The 20,894-nt window shown below is 42.4% G+C and overlaps 1 protein-coding gene across 5 annotated transcripts in view; it reads left to right on the top strand.

Moving 5' to 3' along the window:
* The window catches only part of LOC111262666 (1-phosphatidylinositol 4,5-bisphosphate phosphodiesterase beta-4), a 139,988-nt gene extending 119,415 nt beyond the window's left edge, over positions 1–20,573 (top strand). For all 5 annotated transcript variants that reach the window (XM_022837079.2, XM_086969271.1, XM_086969269.1 and 2 more), the window contains 3 exons: positions 16,072–16,211; positions 16,655–17,290; positions 20,182–20,573. In XM_022837079.2, coding sequence (XP_022692814.2) covers positions 16,072–16,211; positions 16,655–17,290; positions 20,182–20,558 — 1,153 coding nt within the window. In that variant the 3' untranslated portion in view covers positions 20,559–20,573. The remainder of the gene's footprint in view (positions 1–16,071; positions 16,212–16,654; positions 17,291–20,181) is intronic.
* The last annotated feature ends 321 nt before the right edge of the window (positions 20,574–20,894 follow it).

Raw genomic sequence — 20,894 nt, 5'->3', positions numbered from 1 at the left:
GTCTTGATCGGTCGACGCAAATCAGTACGTAAAGTTGGCTAAGTACCAAACGGAAAAAAATTGAAGTCGTTTTTGTTGTACCGCTACGGATAGCAGTACCCATACATTGCACTACATCTGCACACAGGTACTCGCGCCGTGCGGAAGTTAATTGATCGAGTTGGCCAAGACCTTTCAGAATGAAATCAAGGTCAGCAAGGCACATTGTTCGAGACTGCATAACACTGCTCTATGGTCGCCCTATGATACATGACAGCTGCATTTCTATAGTGGGTGACCCTTGTACTTCTATTCAACGCATATTTAACAAAAAGAAAACTTTATACGCTTTCCTATCTATACGTTATTATTTCTAGCCTTTGATGAGGTACATACGCATACCGCTTATGATTCACTTATGGGGCAATGAATTTTTAATTGTCCCATAAGATTGACTGTATGTGAACGGCATTTTGTATGTGGTATCTTTACCGATCACTATAACCCTTCATTGATCATCAATGTTTTGTTAAAGAAACACTAAAAACTAATTGATTAAGACAAGCACGTTCATAGGCATTTAATTGCCCCGATGTACTACTTATCTACGATGAGGGTACGATATAAAATATTCAGATCCGTAACAATATCTGCGTTGACTAGAGAACCTCCTATTTTTGTCCAGCAACAGCGAACGCGGCAGCTTCATGCGGCAGTTTTATTGCCATTAAAGCGCGATCTAGGTATGTCACTTCTCTACTCACTTGAATTTCATGAATTTCATTATGATCGGCGTAAGACGTTATAGGTCGACCTTGTTTGGCGTCCATGCCTGCGTTGTTAGCTCAAGCCCGGCCAGCCAATGCACGACGATATATCCATCGTGTTACCGTGCTAAAATTTATCCCTTCTATAAATGTCCGCGCAGTAAACCACGAACGAGATCGTCACGGAACACGTACCAATCCGCTTGTCTGTGTGAGCAAATTGTCAGTGAGCAGACCTATACAAATATGTACCGTAATTTCGCCATTACATATAAAACAACCCGTTGTCAGGTTCAAATGTCGCTGTTTTTCTGCCGAACAAAAATAAAATCCTAACGGTTTTTTGTTAACAAAAAAAAATCACATAGTCCTATGACGTGGAAGCTTACGACAAAGTGGAGGAGCTGGATCACACGGTACTTTACATTATAGTTACGTAGTTGATAACCGAGACATTTTTTCTGTGCACCTTTAAGCATCAAGCAATGTTAACTGAATTGTACGCTGCACTATATAGGAAGGTTTGCTAGACGATTAGCACGCAGTCGCTAAGCGTACCCTTTGCCGCAGCTCTACTGATATCCGTGTGTATCGACATTGGGGAGAAAAGAAGAAATACTAGACACACTTTTACTTTCATCTTTCTCTCGATACGGTCACGTGAAAATTATTTAGCGATAACATGCAGAAATGGCTTGAAGATGAACCACCGGTGATTAGTTGACAAAAAAAGAAAACACTTTGTCACCATGTAACAGTTTACCAGGCACCTTTAGAGCTTAAACCTATCAGAGGCTAATGAATGTGCCAGCAAAGCAAAAGTGTGATTCCTGTAATTGCGAGAAGAGGATCTCTGTGAGACACTTCCCTGCTACGTGCATATCACCTAAAACATTTAAAGTCATAGAGGAAACACCAGGCGACATAAGTTATCGTAAACTTCCTTATCTACACTACCCCGAAGAAATGATGATTTGTTTATTACATTGTAATCCTCTGTTTGAACAACGATTTGACTGACTGAACAATATTACTTGACCCGCAGCGGTCTCATTTTTATTGGTACGTTAAGTTCACATTTTCAATTATTGGCCAGCGAACACCAATTTACAACAACTCTCCTGTACCGTGACCTCGTCGTATCGATGGTCGTATACGCGACTGGGGCAGGAACAGAAAGGGATGATACAAGTAGAGGCGGCTTGCTAGCCACAGGGCAATCGTAGTTTTTTTCTACCTTTTCCTCTCGTTCAACCTTCATTTCGTTCTTTTGTCTGCATCAACCGCGTTCTTCCTGATCTTCTTGTTCTTCGTTGCCTCTTCCAAAGACACTGACGTGTACCACACTTGTTCGTTTTGGCAGAATACGTCTGCCTGTACGCTTTAGGACATAACAACGACAACGTGTACCAATAGCATTTAATGCTTCCTTTTTTCGAGATAAACTCTGTAACTTTTGTAAGTTTTATTGTTGCTCGCAATTCACCTGAGCCCCAGATGATTTGCGGTCTGCGCCACGGAGCTTGTCGATGGTAACATATCGAATAACGACTTAGTTTTAAAGGACTTGTCTGGGGCACAGTCTTCATTGCCTTTTTTTTGCTGGCAGAAGATGTTGGTGTGAAGCAGTAAGTTTTCGCTCTACCTAGCTGTTTAACTTTACCCGGGCCCCGTGAGGTTATGGACACAGTTAATAATAGGAATAATCTAAACAGGAAAAACAACAATAGGACGTTTTTGGAAAATTGCTCGTTTGCGCTCGCATACCGTTTGCCGTCTTTTCTTTTCTGTCTGCAACGCGACAAAGAGTTGGCACAAGGACTCTAGGAAGTTCGGAGCTGTATGGTTTTCAGTTTGTTCTCGACAACATCGACTACGGGGTGGCGATTCTAGCGTCCTGCTTTCTCCTATTGCTTTGCTCCCGCGTGCTCAACGTCGCTTGGACGCGTGGGCTCCTTGTGGATGCAAAGCTTGGCCAGTAAACTCCTTAATTCTTCGTGGTCCCACACCAGTGATAACGTGCGACCCATAAGCTCATTGAAGCCAAAATATGAAAACACAAAGGCAAATCTAGGCAATTAACAATGATCGTAGAAGAACGAAGAAAAACGCGCAGATTAAAGCCAAAAACACAGCGCAAGTCTTCTGTGTGTATATCAAGAACTGTTCTATTATTATCTGGTAACTGGGAGCTTTCTGCTGATTAATTTCGAGAAAATAGTGATATAGTTAATGGGTAAAAACTTTCTTATCAAATAATGACGTTGGTGATCCTAGTTATGTTATTGGTACTTTCATGGTCGGTTTCCCTTACCAGTCGAAAAGAACAATGGACTGATTTACAACAAATACAATTTAGCGCTCCTCTTTCGTACTGCAACATGTCTTGAGATTCTGTCTGCAGAGATGAAATTTTTTCCAGGAGCATTCGTACACACACCACAATGTTTATTTTATCAAAGCTCTTGTATGACATCAGTAATTCCAAGTGATCCTTAATTCACTGGATGGAAATCTTAGTGACCTTTCAAAGCCATTCTGTTAGGCTATATTGAGTATCATGGTTTAAGCCAATTTATACGAACAGCAGCAAGAACCGCTGACCCTTCAACTTCTGCCGTCTGAAAATAATGCAGGCTTACTTCATTATAGGTCACGGTCGAGAATTATCTCTGCATGACCATTTACTTTGGTGCGCTATTTTACTTAATATGAAAGCAGTGAAAACTAATACTTCGATGAAAGGTCGACACAATGTAAACCCGAGATTCTTTGTATCATCGACAAAACCTCCGTCCAAGTTATGTTTTTGCAATATCATTCTCGGGGGTTGGGGCTCATCATCTCTGCACCTATGCAATAGTTCTTTCTACCCGATGGTGTAGAACTGCACTGAGGAAAAAGAGTATCATTAACGTTATTTGTGTTTACTGTAAAAGGATACCGTCGTCTATACGGAGAACGCGTACGCCTATATGTATCTGTCAAGCACGCGTTTCTGCTTTAGCAACCGAAAAAACGTCGGCTAGATGGTCGGCACCGGAATCTGACACAGTTCAATGGAGTGGTTTTCAGTCGCATATATTCTTCAAGTGATGCAGCTACTTTGAATCTCTGAGCGTTAGCTTGAACGTTGCGGTGCAATCGGGCTAGTGAGCCTCAACGCCTCCTCCGCTTTCCCTTAGTATAGAGTCCTCACCCGGATACGGGTGTTGTAGAAAACAGCTAGCGGCAAGCCGGCGAACAGCCACAGTTTCAAAATCATAACTTTGCACTATCGTCAGACCCAGCACGCAGCAATAGGAGATGCAGCGTTCTCTCTTTCGATTCAAAACCTTCGTCATGTCGTTCCAGCGTCCCCAAGGTCCTTCTTTATTCCCATACGGCGTCTTCTACCCAGTCAGCAGCCGCAGCTATTAGAAAAGAAACACCATCTATTCTACACAGAGTGAATACCAGAGTAGTTGTTGTCTGCTATTGCTACTACAGCATCACAATCTAGCGCAGTCGTCTGCTACAAACATGATAAGCGATGCTGGAAGAGCACCGCACTGAGGTCATGAATATCAAGCTCAACATCGCCCTATACCCGCGAACCACGTCTTTTTCTTCCACCGTATCTTCTATCCTTTTGCAGGCTCACCTGTTCAGGACTTAAAGGAAAAGGCTTGTCGGGAAAGTGGGGCAGTAGCTGTAACCAAAACTATTGCTCAAGGTGGCTACGACGCTGGCAGCCAACGGGCGGCAACACTATACGATGCGTCGGAACTACCGTTCAGCTAGGCCAACCTGAACTTATCCTTTAAATTGTACTGGTCAGAAAAAAAAAACGTGAAATAGTTGGCTCGCCTGCCATTACGCTGCCTTTTCGTTGATATTTTTGCTAAACAACGACTAAATGCGACTTATTGCGCATAGTTATCGTGGGAGTCGGCAGAAACCTGTCTGGAAAAGATGTTTTGTTTTCTGAATGAATTCTCGAAATATATATATATACGCAAAGACTATAGCAGAAAGAACAACCTTATCACATCCGAAATAAATGTACATCATACTTTACGAAGCAACGAAATTGTTGTATCTAATATTTCTCGATGGAAAGCTTTTATACAAAGGTATTATATTTTTTTTTTTTTTATATTTAGGTAAGCCGATGTGCATAAGAAATCCAAGTGTGGGCAGTTGCCCACGAACTACCTATTATAACATTAGAAGTACTACTATAGTGCCGAGAGGGCAAATAAAAGTTCGTCTCCGGACCGTCAAAGCACGCTTTTGGGTTTTTTCAACCAATCTGTAGTAATCGTAAATGGATACATTATGAAAGCCTGGTCCAATTACATTAAATTATCGCTTTTATGCAACCTATAGGATCGGTGCTTCGTACTACTTCTGCATGGTTCCTCCGCTTTAGACGAACAATTTCAATGAACGACGAACGGAAGGGCTGTTTAGCTAATGCGTCCTACGCTACCTCACACTTGCTTCAGCTGTGGCTCTTTAACTCCAATAGAAGTCCCTTTAAAATCTAGCTCCTATCTACCCAAAGACGCAAATGAGTGGTAACATAGCATAATCAATTAACATTAAATAAACAAAGTGAATTTACGTCGTATTCATTGCGGACAGACTTGCAAGAGAAAGGTCACAGCCTTTTCACAGGACAAACATTGATTTGAGAATGATTCTTCGTATTCTGCGAAAAGCAAGCATCGAATGGCCTACCTGGACTCAATCAATAACTGGTAGACTACTGAGTTTCGTCGGCTTGGTTATATTCTGCCACAACTTTAATATAGAACTTACAACGAACGGCATGACATTTTAAATAGCTCCGTTAATGACTGATTCTAGAAAAAAGACCCGGCATACTTTTCTCTAACGTATTAATACTGCCAATGTAAACACGACAGACCAAAAATAACCGTATGTAAACAACACGAAGAACAATGCCACATTTGTGTTAGTTGGACAAATTCCATTATTATGTCTGTAATAGCTCAGAACTGCCGGCTGCTAGAAGGCACTCCGATTGCTAGGAACAGCTTCAAATGGTACCAATGTATATACATTCATCTAAACACGGCGCGTTATTTCAAACTTTTTTTCTAATACCAAAAGTTCTAATAACGTCCTAATGTTCATCATTAGCTAAACGTAGTAATTACAAGGATATATGTAATAATAATAACTCTAGCGAGACTAAGTTTAATTCCTAGAAATAGCTTGCCGCTTATTTAGACAGATATGACTGAATAAAGAAACCTAAGTAGAACCACAACGTTGAATATCTACTATCGTTTCGTCCATTTTTTTCACTTTGAGAAGTAGAATAATTAAATCAAGATGAAAGCAGAATGACAATGACATTTTCTCTCTCCTTTTTGCGTTTACAGTCACAGTGGCTATAGATCTTCGGGCAAGTCCATTTCCCCTTTCCCACCACTCCTATGACCCCACTGTCGTCTCTTTTTTCCATTGAACCATCCGCTGACCCGCTTCAGCCAGCCCCATCGGAGCCGGCACCGCATGATACAATCAGGGCTAACTCCCTGGGTCCGTTTTCAAAGGTTCTTCGTAGCCCGCAAAAGGCTGAGGAATTACTGTCGTTAGATGAAAGGATCGCCTTGGCGGCAGGCGCTTTCATTTGGCGTGTTTTCTCGTGTTTTTTCTCGACCTAGGCTGTCCTTCTCGTTCGTTTTTTTTCTCTATTTTTCTCTGTTTTCCCATTTTCAGGGCTTTTAACGTCGTTCTCGTTGTGCGCAAGGACGATGATAGGAACGTTACAACAATAGCGTCCACAGCGCAACTCCTACCCGCTTTCGTCGCATCGGTTTAGTCTGTTCTGTCTTAGCGAGCCCGCTGGGCCAATATCCGGTTTCGATTTTGCGAAGAATGACCCTGGTTGACGTAGGCTCTCAGTATGGGTAGAATTTTAGCTGCTTGTTTGGTCTGAGTGCCTTAGAAGGAAAATAGCGATTGGTGATTCTTCCGCAACTTCAATCATTTCCACCGTCGTGATCGTTGCGGTGGTAAGCGTGCAAGAATTCCGAGCCAAGTCTTAAACCTAACATGAAGTGCAGTTGGATATATCTATAGATTACTGCCTTACCTACTATCAGCACTGCATAGAGGGATTGGAGCAATTAAAAGTATCGTCCCTAAATAGCCTTCCTTTTTTGCCTTGCAGTCATGTGACCTAAAGCTTTTCAGCAAACGGCCTCTGCTTTAAATCGCACACGTGGTCTGGAGGACCGAATATGCCTATTTCGAAATTATTTTCCGCGCCAGGACACGGAAATAGCCGAACTTTTGAAGGCGGAGCTTCCTAGTAAAATGTCTAACGGTTGAAGAAGCGAACGTAAACACTTTTCTTAAGATCGAAAGTGGTCTGAAAACGCTTACACAGTCATAAGATGGTCGAAAGTTGACGTACGTCGTGATAATCCTCTGCGGGTGCTGATTGTCAGAGACACAGATCAAAGAAGCAATTTAAACCTTCCACCCAGTTCAACAGACTGAAAGGAGACACAGCTTCGAACTCTATAGTACTGAGCAATACTGACGAAAACACACCGTTTGCAGATATTTTAAACAAGTTTCAGCGGGATGTAGATCTGCTGCAATACGAAACTAATATCACAGGGTTTAGATTCCACGAAAACATGTGGATCGATGCAAAAGAAACATGCGCGGAACCATCTCAAGTTTTTGTTAAAATCATTGAAGAGAAAACCTCTGCAAAGGACTCTAAGGTAAACAAAGAGTATTTTGTTGTTAATGAACTAATCAGACGTGGTCCTGCTCACAAATTCTGCAGTGAGAAAATGAATCCTAGCAGAAGACAAATCGCGCATGGGACGGATTGTTTACTAGGTACTCGAATCGTTTACCGTTCCGTAAGCCTTTAGGTGTTCTAACCTGGCTATCACGTTTAAGACACCCATCGGTATAGGTTATTTAAGATGTCGTGAAACATTGTGAGGACAAATTCTCCTGGTGCTAGTGAGGATGGGGCGGACCACTCTGCCAATTCCTATAAACAGCTCAAAATACAGAGAGGATCTCGTAGAAAAATTTGTAGGCAAATGGTATAGGCACGAAAAAAGGAATTATTAGCAAGCTCAGCACTATGGGCTTATGGAACAATCGACGAATGACATGGGGTCTTGACGGTGTAGCATGCTTAAAAAATAGAACAGGAATTGCAGCGACTTGCGATACGGTAGAGTAGTGTTCCTAGACGCAGATCGAAAATCTAGCTTGCATATACTTTTCCTACTTGAGTCCTGTTGAGACTAAGAAACAACATTTTAGGCGACGTAAAAGAGCCGCTGACTAAAGTAACGGACGCGCTTCTGGTCATTTGTGGAGATTTCGACGTGGCATTAGAAATTTCGAAAGCTTGTAAAACAAATAGGAGAAGTGGAAAGCTATTAGAGTGGATGGCCATGCAAGACCTGGTAACGCCAAACATCGCCGGAATGTCAGCGAGTTCCCCTTTAGTAAACCTCAAGGTATGTGAGATGGATCAAATATCCCTGCTTGATGGCTGGAGGGTGCCTGAAGAGGAGAGAATACTAAGTAATCATAATGCTATAGAGTTTTTTGTGCATCCCAAACGAACAAGCAAAGGTCCCAAGAGCAGAACGTCTCTGGCGTTCCTGCAAAAGGAAGGAAAAGGGAGACCATAAAACTCTGGGTAAAAGAATACGAAGAAGCGAGGAGGACCTTCAGCGGCTCCTACTAAAGGTTTGCAGAGTAAAAAGATCTCATAAGATAAGTTAAAAATGAAAACCAAATTAATAGTAGTATGTTTAGAGTCGAGCAGAGTGCAACCGCGCTAGAAGAAGTTTATACGAGAATTGGTGATCACTTAGGGTCATTCCGAAAGTCTCTTGGAGATTTTAGGAAGAAAAAGCGAGACCTTAGATAAAAATCAGGGGCAGCAAAAACAACTGCTGAAGAAATTTTACAAGAAATCAGGGGAGATTTATGGAGTCGTCTTCCTAAGCCCATACGAGGGAAAGTGGGCAAAGAAAAGCATATTCGCAGAAAGGAAGATAAAATGAGGATATACAGACTTTTCTTCCTGTCTCCACAGCCTTTTAATTGAACTATATTTACAGGCCAGGACCCTGAACAAGATATTACTTGCTACAGGGGAAGAGGTATTGCAAAAAAGGGAACGAAGCGCAGCGAGTAAAACGCCGGGTCCGGATGGGGTCCCAGCTGTAGTTACAAGAACTCTTTTGAAGAACTTTGCTAACATGGTCGCTGTAGTTGTCACGCAGACTCTCAATTCAAGCTGTTTCCCGCCAGAGTCGAAGAAAGCTAAGGCCGTATTTATCCCTAAGGGTAAGGGTTTCTACAGACTTATGTGCCCGCTATGGACGCTAGCGAAAGTGCTCATTAAATGGCTTTTGCACACACTTTTTTTCCACACCAAAAATGCTATAATAGAGAAAAAACTCAGCAACTTTGCCGAAGAACATGGTTTTCTATCCGAGTCAGCATGGATTCCGAAGATAGAAATCGGTCTTGACAGCAACCGATTGGGTTTTCAGAAGAGCTAAGAAGGTGATGGAAAATTCGATTAAAACAAGAAATCTTATTTTCATAATCCTCCTTGATGTTAAAATCTTTTAATAGCCTCCTGTGGTAGACAGTGCTCTCATATTTGAAGGAAAAAAGTTCACCAGTACCTAATCTCTATTGTCTCTGGCTGTCTGCGTAATGAATCTGTAGACAACGCTGAAACCACCTTTTTTGTGACAACAGGGGTTTTACAGTGGTCCATTCTGAGTCCTCCTCTGTGGATTCTACATATGATAGAGTGCTAAGGTTAAGCAATCTTTTCCTCAGAGTGGAAATCATTGTTTATACAAATAACCTCGCTGTCACAGTTAAAGCCCGGGCGGAAAGGAAACTCCAACAAAAACAAGTCGGACATTAAGAGATATATTAATGTAAATGGAAGAATACGGGCCATGTCTGGCCCCCGCGAAGTGAAAAGCTGTTCTACTTGTCGGTAACAAAAATATCAGTGTCTCAAACTCGCTTTGGACAAGGAAAACATGAATCTGGTAAAAACGGCGAGAAATTTGGGCATACGACCCGATCACGTAATGAGAAGAATGTATCATATTAAGTAGACCGTCATACAGGCGACTAGAACATACTTGGATATTTTTAGAATACTGCTAAACGTTCATTTACTATGGAAAAGAGAAAAAGAGGCTTTTCAATAAAGGCAGTAGTAGAGTCGATTGCGCTTTTTAGGGCACCTCTCTGAACGTCGCCTGAACCTACGAAGATCACGATTAGGAAGCTACTTAAAAGTATCCACCGAATCCTTGTGTTTAGGGTTATCCAAGTTCATTGCAATATTCGCGCAAACGCAACCTTTTAATAGTGTTCAGCGAGCACATTTTCTATGACCTGAGAGTTAAAGAAAAGCTCTACACGATCCGACGAATTATGCAGAGGGTAAAATCTTGAGAATGTAGCTAGAAAAATTGAAGACAATATCTAATTTTCCCCTGGGAGCAGCACTAACAGTCGTCATTCCAAACATAGAGACCTAGATTGCCCGTCTCGGTGGAGACCTCATTTACTACCTGACGTAGATCCTTACGGATCACGAAGCTTTCCACAGCTATCTTTACGAAAATAGTAAAGCTACATCGAATATCTGTTCCTTTGCATCGTAAGCATGAAAAATACAGCATACCAGCTTGTACGACGCTTATCTACACTAGAGAAAGACACATGACAAGAGAAATGGGACTGATCATAGGAGGAAATTTACACCCTTTATTACGCGAGTGTTGGCTGGAGGGTGAGACTTCAGCAAAGTAGATCATAAAAGAGAAAGAATGGCTCTACGAAGTTACGGCTGAGCAACATTGCAGATGATGCTTTGTTGGGTTCAGAGGACGCATGAGGAATCGTACTTTTGCATCAAAAAGGTCAACTAAATTAGGGAAGTGGGGAACTTGATCAGAATGACCCTATTCTGATTATCCGGTGGTACTAGCCACTTCCTGCTAACAACAACATGTAATACTGTTGACCTGGCCTGATTCGCAGTGAGCCTTAAGAGAGAAACTGAGTGTTAGTGAGTTGTGTTCTCGACGGGAATAAATCCAACCAGCGTAACTGAGCTTTGCACTCATTCCACATAAGGTAGACATTATGCTCTGACTGTGATGTTCGTACGTCAACTGTATCGCTAAAACCTTTTATTAAAAAAAAAAAAGAAAAGAACAAGGTCCAGAAGGCTGTTGGGCTTTACGAACCGTACTAGGCTTTTTTCTCTCGAAGTACATGTTGTAGGCACTACGCAATAGGCGAACTAGCGACTCAAGCCGAGCCATTGGGAGTATGGCACAACCATCTTAAGCAAGCGGCACGATTTGCTTGGCGTTCGCCCGCCTTAGTCCGCCGTAATCTTACCGTCAGCCTTGCCTCGCTTAGGTTTACCTACGCTATTTCAGCAGCTCAAGGTTCATAGGAGGAAAAAGCAGAACCTAAAAAAGGCCAAGGGGCGTCCGGCTTCTAAGAGAAGTAATGGGCTAGAAGCAAGCTGTAACTCCACGCGATATTCCTCCTGGGTATTCCTGTCCCCACCCACCTCTCGCCCCAATTCAGCTATATCCCCCTAAAAAGAAATGCCTTTGCCGGACCCTCTCGTACTTGTAGGGCATACCTTCACATAAATTTACGTATACGTATGTCTTACTGGGACCGCAAAGACCGAATAGGATGACCATATGTAAGAAGGTCACCTTAGAGTTAAAAAAAAAAGGCTAACACAGAGCCTGCTTTTACTACTGCTACCACTACTATTATTATTGCAAGTACTGTTTTAACCGTGTCAGCACCGGTGGTGACAACTTGTGTAGCACCAAATGTTCGTTGCAATATAAATAACCGCCATTTTCAATGAAAGCGATGTAGCCCATACACCTCGGTTTTGTGGTTGGAGCGGCAAACGATCTAAGGGTAGAAAACTGGTTGACAGTTTGAATCGCATCATAATGGTTTGAGTAAGTGGTCCGTATAGGCGGAGAGTATTGGCTCTAACGGATGGATATATGGGATAGAAAGGGTAGTATTTCCAACGTAACTCAAGGACAGAAAAATAAATAGCTAGATAGACGTATAGAAAAAGAACGCGTGCCTAAATCGGTAAAGGTGTATCAGTAGAGCGGATTACCTGTAATTTACGCACTCGAAAGAAAAGATTGTGAGCGCGCGGAGAGTGGGGTGTGCGCTGCCACCACTGAAGGCATCATTCGTTAACTTTTACTTCACCCCTAACATAGATGCATTCTTTTCTGAAATTAAATAAAAAAAAACTTGAGGTTGGAGGTCGTAGTCCTAAAAGTAGATTGGTGTAGTTTTTCTAGATTAACATGACGTGGTTTTAAGTAGCCATGTTCGCCTAATCCGCTTATACGGCCTATTTGCCTATTACATACCGAAGAGTGGATGTGCCACAGAAGACAGCATGGTCATGCTATATTTAGCAAAGAAAGCATTCGAAGAGCCCATATTCTGCTTATGTTGTTCAGTCCTTTTAAGTAATAGAAAATACATTGGTAAACACTCTAGTAGGCGCCGATAGAGGCCACATATGCGAGATAAAGTACAATGGAAGAATTTTCGGGTCACTTTTAGTCACAATAGCTTTGGATTGGAACCGTTTTTAGTTTCGTTAATTATTCACTTTGCTCAGTTGTTAATTATTAAAAATTCCAATATGAAGATAAAGTTCGTCTTATCTTAGTGTTTTAAGTTCCTCTGTTCCTAGCGCGTGTGGTAGAGGTATCATTTTTTTTTTTGAAGATATTAAAAAGCTAAGTAAAACAATGAAAAACCTGCTGACCTCCAAAAGTACTATTCCTATTATTGTTCTCCGTTTATCGACAGAATGCCTGTTATTATTGTTATTGACATTACATGCTTGTTTCCTAAGAGTTGCCTTGCTATTTTTTAAGTGGCATGGTGACTCTTGAGTCTGCCATGCTTTTCTTACTCCCTGTAGATAGTCGTTCTAAACACGCATTTTACTATACCTCATCCACTTTTCCATCGAATGTCTGCTGTTGCCTGCTATTATTTTGCCCCCATATCGCCGGCAACCTCCTCCTGACACTCGTAGTAATCTTCAAAGGTCCTTCTTAGTCGTGAATTTCGGAAGCCTTCATATTGCCAAGGATGCTGTTTCGTTCATTTGTGCTTTCCGTTCAACGTCTAGCTTTAAGTCTGCGTTTTGGCACGAAGCGTCTGGCGTGCTTTGTTTATTTCTTACATATAATTTCCAGTTGGCCAGCAGTTGACTCATCCACAGATTTGGCCACGCAAAGCATAAGCTCGCCTCTCGTAAAACACTATATTTTAAATAACATCGGTATAGGGTAGTGAGTATGCCTGTTGCTTTGCTCAACCTCGGACGAATCCACCCAAAAAAGCCATCCCAGCGAAATCTTTAAGGGGCCGTAATGCGACTGGCGATACGACGGACTCGAGAACGAATTGGGGGGAACTACACAGGAGCATTTAGGACCATGCAAAGGTGAAAGTCAGGAGAGGATAAAGGCGAAGTCTTAGTCAACATTGCATTTGATTTTAGGCCTTCATGGCATTTGATGGGTTTGCAACGTACTTTACAACAGACTATTTCGTTTTCCCACGAATATATTGGTCACTACCTTAAGACATTAACATCGCAGCTGGTTCATCAACAGCGCTACATTTGCGACTTTTGCTAACTCCATACAATGCTCATAAACATTGACGCATTCATAGAGATAAACGCATCAAGTTTCTTTGAACCAAACGATTTTATTGGTCGTTCAGCTGTAGTCCCTCTGGTAGGTGACGTGCATTGACGTCGCTTGTAACAGCGATACATTATTCTCGACCCATGCGTGCGCCTTATGTCCTTGTTGCCGCTTCGATGTGAGGCCTACCTGCCTGTTTCGTCGAGGTCTGATGATTGTCGAACCACTTCCTCATTATCGCTATAATAAGTTTATGATGCAAGAGTAAACAAGACGCATAAGTTCACAGAGAATGATCAAACTGCGATTAGTATCTATTTCTTCATAAACTCAGTGAAAGCTTCATTTCACGACATTTTATAATTCGGCGGCTTGTAAGTAGCAGCACCAGTGAGCAAGAGATTCTACCAAAAATAAATGGTCACGCTGTATGCGATATATCAGAACTTTTAAGCTAATCTTGCCAGGATCAAATCTTAGAAGCAACAGAAATATTTGAAGGGGGCTAAGACCAATAAGAACGAAACAAGACATCACACTGCTTGAGTCTACCGATAAAGTAACTATGAAAAAAAAAAAAAAACTCTCATCGACATGATTTCATGTTTACTCTGTAGAAAAAAACGAGTAGTTGAGTAATAGTTGAGGAGTTAAGCTTTCTTCGACTTGTTGCGCTGCATTTTCATCATCCTATAGCTGAGCTCTCCATATTACCCTCTATCTTAGCTTTCGAGGGCGACGTAAGTGTCAACGTTACCTTCGGGCCTCGTTCGTATCGTCCAGCTTATTAGCTTTTTCCCACTCCCCGCTTCAAATAGAACTACAATAAGCGGATATTCACATAAGCTTCGAGTTTTTCTTTTCTGCTTCTTTGTCAGTTCCGTCGTTTTACTTGTTCCCTATATACCCAAAAGGATAATGGCAGCGACAACGCCATCTAGACTCATGCGCTCACCACCGCCTCAAGCTTCGAAGACAAATGCCACAAAGTGACATGCGATTAAATGAAAAATAGGATGAAGGGCGCGTACTTGGGCCGGCCAATGCAAAAGTATCGAGACAGGGGGGTCAAGCAAACCTTCGTGGACTCCCTTCCGATATCGAGAATTGCTTTGTTGCAACCGACGCTACTGCGCGTACCGTTAGCCCGCTATCGGCTTAGCGGCACAGAGCAGAGCTTTGACACAATGCGTTTCATAGGCGCACACAGATTAACCGCGACATGCTGAATCCCCGCGCGTCGTGCCGTCGCACCCTGTCAACGAGGCCGAACGACCAAAGCCATCTGACGCTGAAACAAGGAAAAAGGCCAGCGACCTGGCAGGTAAACGCACGAAGCCGGCAGCATACAGTGGCGCCAGCATCGCAGCGGATCGACCAACAACGAACCGAATCTAATACGCTGCGCAACGGTGCACCGAGGAGGGCTGGAAACAGGGGATTGTTCTTTTATCTATTCTTTACATAAGAAATAGAGTAAGAGCCCCGCCTTTGCTGGTCCTGTCGTTCCAAGCGAGGTAAGCTTAAGCTGATGCGCGGGTGCCGGCTGCCGGTATTTGCTAACTTGGTGTTCGGCGTTAGCCCTGTTAGAAAAGAAGGGTTGGAAGTTGTGATGGTTAGAAGAACAATGGTGCGGCTATGTAGGCTGGAAACGCTAGAAAAATTGATCAAAAATATAGGGAGAACAAGAAAACTTGGTGTGTTCGAGGTAAGCCGCAGCGCTCCAATATTCTGTGTAATATTGCCGACGCGAGCACCTTCGGACTTGGGGGGGTCTCAGGCCCCCTTCAGAGAAAGGGATGAAACTGCATTCCTGTCCAGGCATTGCTCGACCAAAATATTGAGTATATGCTTACGTCCAAGGCTACCTGTTCAACCTCACATTTTGCCAAGGCGCTATCGGTTTTGACATGTGGGATAAATATTATTATCGGTTGCGTCGACATACGCGTTTGCTACTATATTGCAGTTTTAGACGATGTTTGCCTTAGGGCAAATTGCTTCGAGTATGACAGTATTGCGCAAGTATGACTTAATGCCGTCATTAACAATAAGTAGTTCTATTGATCTAATTGTAGTAATACGGTGACGCCTACAAAAAGCAAAAAGGACCTCGCTGGTCGCCTGCACAGATAAAAAAAAATCTGGGCAAAATTCTATAGACTGTAGTAAGGCGGTAGCTTGAAGATATGACTTCATCTTCGCGCATGTCTGGAATTATGGCTACTGGGTATAATGCGCAAAAGCCTCTCCTCTGCCGCGTCTGCTAGCTATGAAGTTCACCAGCTATCTATCCCGATAACCTTACATATGAAGAACCTGTGGCAGAGGAATATGCGATCGTTAATCGATTGATCTTGAAGATCTAAAACCACCCCTAAACGGCTGGGCGTTTTTTTTTTTACTTAGATTGGAGCCGCAGCAGAACGATTCAAGGTAATGTTTTTGAAATCTTCACAATTCATAGCTCAGATAATTTAAAGCAGTTCGACCAAACCAAGCCATCACATTTGTGTGTTATTGACTGTGTTTAGGAAAATCCTTATCAAGAATAAGCGGCTCAGGCCGGACGACGAGAGACGCGAGATGGACCTTTGGTTAAAGGGCCAGTTGCAGAATGAAGAAAGTGATGGGGAGGCCGAGGAACACGACGCCAACGCTATCAACGTCACCGGTACGTTAGACAGCGAAATCGATTTGTCTAGTAGGTCATTAACTATCGCTGAGTAGAATACACATATAGATATATATATATATATATATATATATATATATATATATATATATATAGCATTAAAATAAACAAAATTATATATATATATATAAATAATTATATGAGGTGTGCATAGCAAACTCGCTTAAAATGGGACAGAGCTTGAATCGAACGAGAGCGTGAAGACTTCAATTTCGATACCAACGCTGTCGACTTTGACTGGTCCGTAGGCAATAAACGATATAACGGTGTAGCTATTGTTTTGATCATGTAACCAACCAGTTACATATGTAAAATAGGACGTTCACCTTTGTGAGTGGAATTACAATATGCATATATAAAATTAGCAATCAACAAAAAATGAGTAATTGATGACGTTGCCAAAATGACAACTGCTGATACAGATTCGGGTGTAGTTACGGGCGACGACGCCACTGCGGCGCCCGGCTCGCCCATCGCTTCGCTGGCGACGGCCGCTTCCCGTACGACAAACGTCACAAATGCCACAAGCGTCGGCGCAGCTGCATCAGCTGCCACGGTTCGCTCTACTATTATATCTACTACTACCACTACTACTACTACTACTACTACTACTACTACTACTACTACTACTACTACTACTACTACTACTACTACTACTACTACTACTACTACAACTACCGCCACAACGGCTATCTCTAGTTCAGGGGTCTCTTCGGCAAACAGTGGCGTAGCTGCTGGCGGCGGCGGCGCTGCGAGCGGTGCTGGCACTCCAGACGCCCTACGCGAAGTCTCCGTAATTCGCTCTGTATCCGCTACGTCCCCAAGTTGCGTGGCACCTTCGCCCGCCCCCCTGAACAACAACAGCAACAGAAATAACAGCGTTGCTGATAACGGCAGCAACAGTAACAATAACAGTAATAATTCGGGAAATAACGGCGCTATACCGCTATCCAAAGGCAGTATCCAAGCGACAACGACTACTGCGACAGCTGTCGCGGCAACGAGTGCCCCCACCACGCAATGGTCGCCCACCAACAGCTCAGGAGGATCAACAAAAAGTGAGAAGCGAAATTTTTTAAAAGAAAAAATACCAGACAGAGGTGCGAAAGAGGGTAAAGATAATATAGAAAACAGAGTCGGCATATTCACGAAATCTATCTGACACTGAACGACATCAATTGAAAGGAATGAAAATTGCATTATTATAATACAATGAAACCGATGTTCTGTTGCATTACAATTTTTGTGCCTCACCGGTCGCTTACTTATTTTCTGAGTCTTTTCCGTTTTAGCTGATATAACCAGTTTCCCCATTGGCCACTGGCGCAATATGGACGGGTCGCTGCTCTTCTTCTTACTAACAAATATTATAGTACCAATTTCATACTGACTTCCCATTCTAGTCTACTATTGCCATCACAAGGCGTCACCAACGCGTCGTCTACATATGCAGTACTATCTATCCAACGTACATACATGTCTAGCCTTGAGTACGGCATATGAGCTAGCGCACTTGCTCGTACTAGTCATGACTTTGTGCTCCCCCGAGATACCGGTTCTAATTAAGACTGACTCCTCTTTATCATAAGCACCGTCCTATTTCCCTTTTGCCTTTCTTTTCGACCGTGTGCCATTTTCCTGCTGCTACCGCTTATCTCACCACGATCAGACGACGCGCGGCTGTCCAGCGTATTCTGTCTGAGTTTCCCCGTTGCCGACATCTGATATCGTCTGCGGAAAAGAATGAAAACATTAAGCATGTGTGTGGGTGTTGTATAAGTCCTGTGGGTGTCGATGTTTCAAGTTCGAATGAACTTTTGTTTTTGCGTGTGTGTTTTTTCCTAAGTGAATTTGCAGGCTGCTATAGGAAAAAAAGTTTTTCATGTTACTTGACTTAATTGCCCAAGTTGAAATCTCAATATCACTAGGCATTTATCTTATGTGTAGCAACTCTAAAGTAACTGATATATGTTTTGATTCCTTGCGGTTTTTTTCTCGATGTATTTATTTTTTCAGTATGATCATATATACATTTCTTAGTTTCTACGTTTGATTTGATCCGTAACATCCGCTTTTTCTAAACATATACTGAAATTCTCGAGATCCCTAAAGCTTCCGCAATTTGTTTTTGAGTTTTATTAATTTCAATTGGAGGACATTTTTAATTTTTTGTTTCTTGATTCCATAAATGGTGTTTATTTTCGTTTCTAACTAGTTGTCTTAAACTGGGTCGCAAATTTTCGCTGATAGAAGCGTAAGCCTCTGTGTTCCCACACAGGTTATAGCGTTTACCTGTATTGGTCTTCAGTCCCTGCGTGTGAATTTTTTTACCTGGATGGAGGCTGAACGTTTTTTGAGACATTTGCCTGCTGCGCTGTTGCAATTACTACAATGTTTATTATTTAATGCTAAAAGATAGGAAACTCTTCATTTGATCAAAAACACTCTTCAATACTCTGTGTGTAATATTACCATTATATTTCGTGTTGTCTAGCGCACCGATTCATCATCGTCCTTTTGGAACACCGACTATACGTCCGCTGCCTATTGACGTATATTGGTGTTATTGCATTTCGTTTATATTTACCTGAAACATAGGTAACCTCTTTGTGGTCGTCTGATGAACTGTTACTGCTTTGTACCAACGTACCTACTTCCTGGATCAACCTCTTAAAGACTCTTTCCTGATGATCTTAATTCCGTAACTCATTTCCACCTTAAAGGCTGACGAAAATATTTTCGGCATCTAAGTACATCAATGAGCCCTCGAAGTCTACCGATCAACGTATTTAATTGGTGTTTCATGATTGAGTAATGCACGTTCAATTTAGGCCAGCCGTATTTTATTAATAAGAAAAACACCAGCAGGCTTTAATAGAATTAACAACTATGTACAATACTTACATGCCGTGCCTAAAATATGGCGTGCATCTTTGAGATGTGCTTTGATTCATTAATGGCGTATACTATTACCAAATGGATTCTTTTTTTTATTAGAGCTGAAGGTAAACTTGAGAAGACGGCGTGTATCTGCACACTTTGTATGCAAATACACACTGCACACTCTAGCGATAGTGCTTAATCCAATGATCTGTGATTAATATTGGATAGTCCTTTTACAATCGTTTCATATTATGTGTGCGTCCAAACATCACTGTAACTTCATTAAGTTCTAGAACTGCTCACTAACTAAGCAACTAGATTCATCGGGTGCCACTTACTTCACGTTGCATAAAAACCCTGAAGAGCATTATATACAGGACAAATACACATATTTACATGCGCACCATTACCGACTACGATTATGATTAGTCTGCTAGTTTTAATCGCAAGGCCGATCATTTTGCCGTGATCTATACTTGTAGATTTACAAATACGCTTTAACGATTCCGATGTATGCGTGCGCCAAGTCAGTTGTCGCCCCCCGTGCCCATTATTTAGGGCGATTGGCTAAAAGCGCGCCGCTTGCTAGACAGAACATACTTAGAGAAAATTTATTTTGCAAGGCTGTGTAGACACCTACGTGCGACTAACCCAACAGTGGTAAAATCATATTGGTGGATACTGACGAGCTATACTTGGGTATTGGACCTGTGCTCTCCTTTACGTGAACACATACACCATGACAGCTTAGATTTCTGCGTGACGGGGCACGCAGGAGCTCAAGTGCGACAATCCTTCCTCGTCGACATTGGGTCCGTATCCTTGCCCCGACTGACGGGTTATGAAAATATCGAGACAGCCTTGTCCGGACCCAGTACTAACGTCTAAGCCTTGCCCATCTGGTTTGTCGTTTCGTTTGTCTGTCGTTCTGTTTGCTTGGTCCTGCTTCGCCTTTACGTTATTCTCCGGGGATTTCTCTGACGGCGCTGCTATTCCACCGCTGTTCCACACCATCTGCTTGGATATCATGATTGCGATGATTATGACTTGATGATCACCCCTGCAGAAAAAAAGGCCGAGGCTTTGCCGGTCGAAGAGGCGATGGCGCATTATCGCTACACCGGCGCCACGACACACGTGCACCCGTTCCTGTCCTCACTGGTCAACTACGCGCAGCCCGTCAAGTTTCAGGGCTTCGATGTGGCCGAGGAGAAAAACGTGCATCATTGCATGAGTTCGTTTGCCGAAACATCAGCACTCAGTTATCTCAAATCACAAGCTATCGAATTTGTAAATTATAACAAACGACAGCTCTCACGAATCTACCCGAAGGGTACAAGAGCAGATTCGTCCAACTTTTTGCCGCAGATCTTCTGGAATGCTGGGTGCCAAATGGTGGCCCTTAACTTCCAGACCCCAGGTAAGTACGCAGATGTGGAATAAAAAAGATGCAATGCGTTGATAATATTTGAAATATGGCTTTAACAGTTCATCTCCTATTAACTTATTTGATCTAGCAGATTAAAAGTCTGTAACAATAATTTGTCATTTATTGGGAAATTTATCAAGTTTATCTAGTATTATCCAAAAGAAAAGTGCGAGTACTACATAATGAGTACTCTACTTTTCGCGGGTTTTCTTGCGTAGAAACTATGGAAAAACTGTTTTCAAAACCTCTATTGTTAAGTAATCTATAAGAGACCCACCCAGAGCCACACACACACACACACACACACACACACACACACACACACACACACACACACACACACAACACAC

This window comes from Varroa jacobsoni, unplaced genomic scaffold, assembly GCF_002532875.2.
Source record: "Varroa jacobsoni isolate VJ856 unplaced genomic scaffold, vjacob_1.0 scaffold_689, whole genome shotgun sequence".
In the NCBI taxonomy this organism is placed as follows: Eukaryota; Metazoa; Arthropoda; class Arachnida; order Mesostigmata; family Varroidae; genus Varroa; species Varroa jacobsoni.
This window is presented reverse-complemented; position numbering and strand designations above follow the sequence as displayed.